Genomic DNA, 4,327 nt, shown 5'->3' on the forward strand with positions numbered 1-4,327 from the left:
GACCCTCTCGACCTTCTGAACCCTCTGGACCTTCTGGACCCTCTGGACTCCCTAGACCCTCTGGACTCTCTGGACCCTCTGGACCTTCTGGACTCTCTGGACCCTCTGGACTCCCTAGACCCTCTGGACTCTCTGGACCCTCTGGACTCCCTGGACCCTCTGGACTCTCTGGACCCTCTGGACTCCCTGGACCCTCTGGACCCTCTGGACTCTCTGGACTCCCTGGACCCTCTGGATCCTCTGGACTCTCTGGACTCCCTGGACCCTCTGGACCCTCTGGACTCTCTGGACTCCTGGACTCTGGACTCCCTGGACTCCTCTGGACTCTCTGGACCCTCTGGACTCTCTGGACCCTCTGGACCCTCTGGACTCTCTGGACTCCCTGGACCCTCTGGACCCTCTGGGTCCTCTGGACCTTCTGGACTCCCTGGACCCTCTGGACTCCCTGGACCCTCTGGACTCTCTGGACCTTCTGGACTCCCTGGACCCTCTGGACTCTCTGGACTCCCTGGACCCTCTGGATCCTCTGGACTCCCTGGACCCTCTGGACCCTCTGGACTCTCTGGACTCCCTGGACCCTCTGGACCCTCTGGGTCCTCTGGACCTTCTGGACTCCCTGGACCCTCTGGACTCCCTGGACCCTCTGGACTCTCTGGACCTTCTGGACTCCCTGGACCCTCTGGACTCTCTGGACCCTATGGACCCTCTGGGTCCTCTGGACCTTCTGGACTCCCTGGACCCTCTGGGTCCTCTGGACCTTCTGGACTCCCTGGAATCCCTGGACCTTCTGGACTCCCTGGACCCTCTGGACTCTCTGGACCTTCTGGACTCTCTGGACCCTCTGGACTCTCTGGACCCGCTGGACTCTGGACCTTCTGGACTCTCTGGACCCTCTGGACTCTCTGGACCCTCTGGACCCTCTGGACCTTCTGGACCCTTTGGACTCTCTGGACTCTCTGGACCTTCTGGACCCTCTGGACTCTCTGGACTCTCTGGACCTTCTGGACCCTTTGGACTCCCTGGACCCTCTGGACCTTCTGGACTCTCTGGACCTTCTGGACCCTCTGGACTCCCTGGACCCTCTGGACTCCCTGGACTCCCTGGACCCTCTGGACCCTCTGGACTCCCTGGACTCTCTGGACCCTCTGGACCTTCTGGACTCTCTGGACTCTCTGGACCCTCTGGACTCTCTGGACTCCCTGGACCCTCTGGACTCCCTGGACTCTCTGGACTCCCTGGACTCTCTGGACCCTCTGGACCTTCTGGACTCTCTGGACCCTCTGGACCCTCTGGACCTTCTGGACTCCCTGGACCCTCTGGACCTCTGGACTCTCTGGACTCTGGACTGGACTCTCTGGACTCTCTGGACCCTCTGGACCCTGGACTCCTCTGGACCTCTGGACTCCTGGACCCTCTGGACCTTCTGGACTCCTGGACCCTCTGGACTCCTGGACTGGACTCCCTGGACCCTCTGGACCTTCTGGACTCTCTGGACCCTCTGGACTCTCTGGACCCTCTGGACCTTCTGGACTCCCTGGACCCTCTGGACCTCTCTGGACCTCTGGACTCCCTGGACCCTCTGGACTCTCTGGACCCTCTGGACCTTCTGGACTCTCTGGACCCTCTGGACTCTCTGGACTCCCTGGACCCTTTGGACCCTCTGGACTCCCTGGACCCTCTGGACTCCCTGGACTCTCTGGACTCTCTGGACTCTCTGGACTCTCTGGACCCTCTGGACTCCCTGGACCCTCTGGACCCTCTGGACTCTCTGGACTCTCTGGACCCTCTGGACTCCCTGGACTCCTCTGGACTCTCTGGACTCTCTGGACTCTCTGGACCCTCTGGACTCCCTGGACCCTCTGGACTCCCTGGACTCTCTGGACTCTCTGGACTCCCTGGACCCTCTGGACTCCCTGGACTCTCTGGACTCTCTGGACCCTCTGGACTCCTGGACCCTCTGGACTCCCTGGACTCTCTGGACTCTGGACTCTGGACCCTGGACCCTCTGGACTCCTCTGGACTCCTGGACTGGACTCCCTGGACTCTCTGGACTCTCTGGACTCCCTGGACTCTCTGGACTCCTGGACTCTGGACTCCCTGGACTCCCTCTGGACCCTCTGGACTCCTGGACTCTCTGGACTCCCTGGACCCTCTGGACTCCTCTGGACTCCCTGGACTCTGGACTCCCTGGACTCCTGGACTCTCTGGACTCTCTGGACTCTCTGGACTCCTGGACCCTCTGGACTCCTGGACTCTCTGGACCCTCTGGACTCCTGGACTCCTGGACCCTCTGGACTCCTCTGGACCTCTGGACTCTCTGGACCCTCTGGACCCTCTGGACTCTCTGGACTCTCTGGACTCCTCTGGACCCTCTGGACTCCTCTCTGGACTCTCTGGACTCTCTGGACTCTGGACTGGACTCTGGACCTCTGGACTCTCTGGACTCCTCTGGACTCTCTGGACCCTCTGGACTCTGGACTCTCTGGACTCTCTGGACCCTCTCTGGACTCCCTGGACTCCTCTGGACTCCCTGGACCCTCTGGACCCTCTGGACTCTCTGGACCTCTCTGGACTCCCTGGACCCTCCTGGACTCCTCTGGACCCTCTGGACTCCCTGGACTCCTCTGGACTCTCTGGACTCTCTGGACCCTCTGGACCCTCTGGACCCTCTGGACTCCCTGGACTCCCTGGACTCTCTGGACTCCCTGGACTCTCTGGACTCTCTGGACTCTCTGGACTCTCTGGACTCCTGGACTCCTGGACTCTGGACTCCCTGGACCCTCTGGACCCTCTGGACTCTCTGGACCCTCTGGACTCCCTGGACCCTCTGGACTCTCTGGACTCTCTGGACTCCCTGGACCCTCTGGACTCCCTGGACTCTCTGGACTCTCTGGACTCTCTGGACTCCCTGGACCCTCTGGACTCTTCTGGACTCTCTGGACTCCCTGGACCCTCTGGACTCTGGACTCTCTGGACTCTCTGGACCCTCTGGACTCCCTGGACCCTCTGGACTCCCTGGACTCTCTGGACCCTCTGGACCCTCTGGACTCCCTGGACCCTCTGGACTCCTCTGGACCCTCTGGACCCTCTGGACTCCTCTGGACTCCTGACTCCTGGACTCTCTGGACTCCTGACTCTCCTGGACCCTCTGGACCCTCTGGACTCTGGACCTGGACTCTGGACTGGACTGGACCCTCTTGGACTCCCTGGACTCCCTGGACTCTCTGGACTCTCTGGACCCTCTGGACTCCCTGGACTCCCTCTGGACTCCTGGACTCCCTGGACCCTCTGGACTCCTGGACTCTGGACTCCCTGGACCCTCTGGACTCTCTGGACTCCCTGGACTCCCTCTGGACTCCTGGACTCTCTGGACTCCTCTGGACCTCTGGACTCCCTGGACTCTCTGGACTCCCTGGACTGGATCTCTGGACTCTCTGGACTCTCTGGACTCTCCTGGACTCCTGGACCCTCTGGACTCCCTGGACTCCTCTGACTCTCTGGACTCTCTGGACTCCTCTGGACCCCTGGAGGACCCTCTGGACTGGACTCCTGGACCCTCTGGACTCCCTGGACCCTCTGGACCCTCTGGACCCTCTGGACTCCCTGGACCCTCTGGACCCTCTGGACTCCCTGGACCCTCTGGACCCTCTGGACTCTCTGGAAGTGGAGATGAGGACGACCTGTGGTTTTAACAGGGAACATAGAATCCTTTCACAATTGGAGGAACATTGGGAACATCGGTCTGACCCTGTCCAGGTCCATATGGGACTGAGTCTGGACTATATAAAAAATGTGCTCCTCACCTTCCACGGTGGTTGGTCTCACCCTCATTCAGCTCGGTTCCTCCACCAGAGTCTGGAGCCTGACAGTTCTTCAGTATCTTTGCTGTTCCAGTGCTGCACTTTTCTGGACTGAGATGTTCCGTTGTTTTTCCTGGGATCTGTTGTAGTTTCTTCCAGTTTGGGGGTTACAGCCCCGAGTGTCCGATCACCACAGGCTCCACTGATGCCTTTACTTTCCAGACCTTCTCCAGATCCTCCTTGAGCCCCTGGTGTTTCTCTAGTTTCTCATGTTCCTTTTTCCTGATATTTCCATCTCTTGGTGTGATGTTCCACCACCACGGCTCTGCTCTGTTTCTTCTCCACCTCCACTATGTCTGGTTGGTTCATCTCCGTCCTGTCAGTCTGTATCTGAAGTCCCACAGGATCTTGACTCAGTCGTTCTCCACAACCTTTGGAGGTGTTTCCCACCTTGATCCTGGGGTCTCCAGCCTGTACTCTGCACAGATGTTTCTGTACACTCTGTATATTATATATATTCTGTATAT

General features: G+C 59.8%; 1 protein-coding gene across 1 annotated transcript; it reads left to right on the plus strand.

Annotated features, from left to right (window-relative positions):
• Positions 1 to 221: 221 nt before the first annotated feature.
• LOC129409187 (collagen alpha-3(IX) chain-like) lies at positions 222 to 1,924 on the plus strand (the record flags this gene model as incomplete). The annotated part of the gene is given in 4 exon segments (XM_055154397.1): positions 222 to 269; positions 836 to 1,345; positions 1,624 to 1,800; positions 1,802 to 1,924. Coding segments are annotated over 4 exon segments (858 nt in total), but the record flags the coding sequence as incomplete, so codon positions are not given.
• Positions 1,925 to 4,327: the final 2,403 nt, after the last annotated feature.

This window comes from Boleophthalmus pectinirostris, unplaced genomic scaffold (assembly GCF_026225935.1).
Source record: "Boleophthalmus pectinirostris isolate CB_2022bp ecotype Guang Dong unplaced genomic scaffold, ASM2622593v1 HiC_scaffold_19, whole genome shotgun sequence".
NCBI lineage: Eukaryota > Metazoa > Chordata > Actinopteri > Gobiiformes > Gobiidae > Boleophthalmus > Boleophthalmus pectinirostris.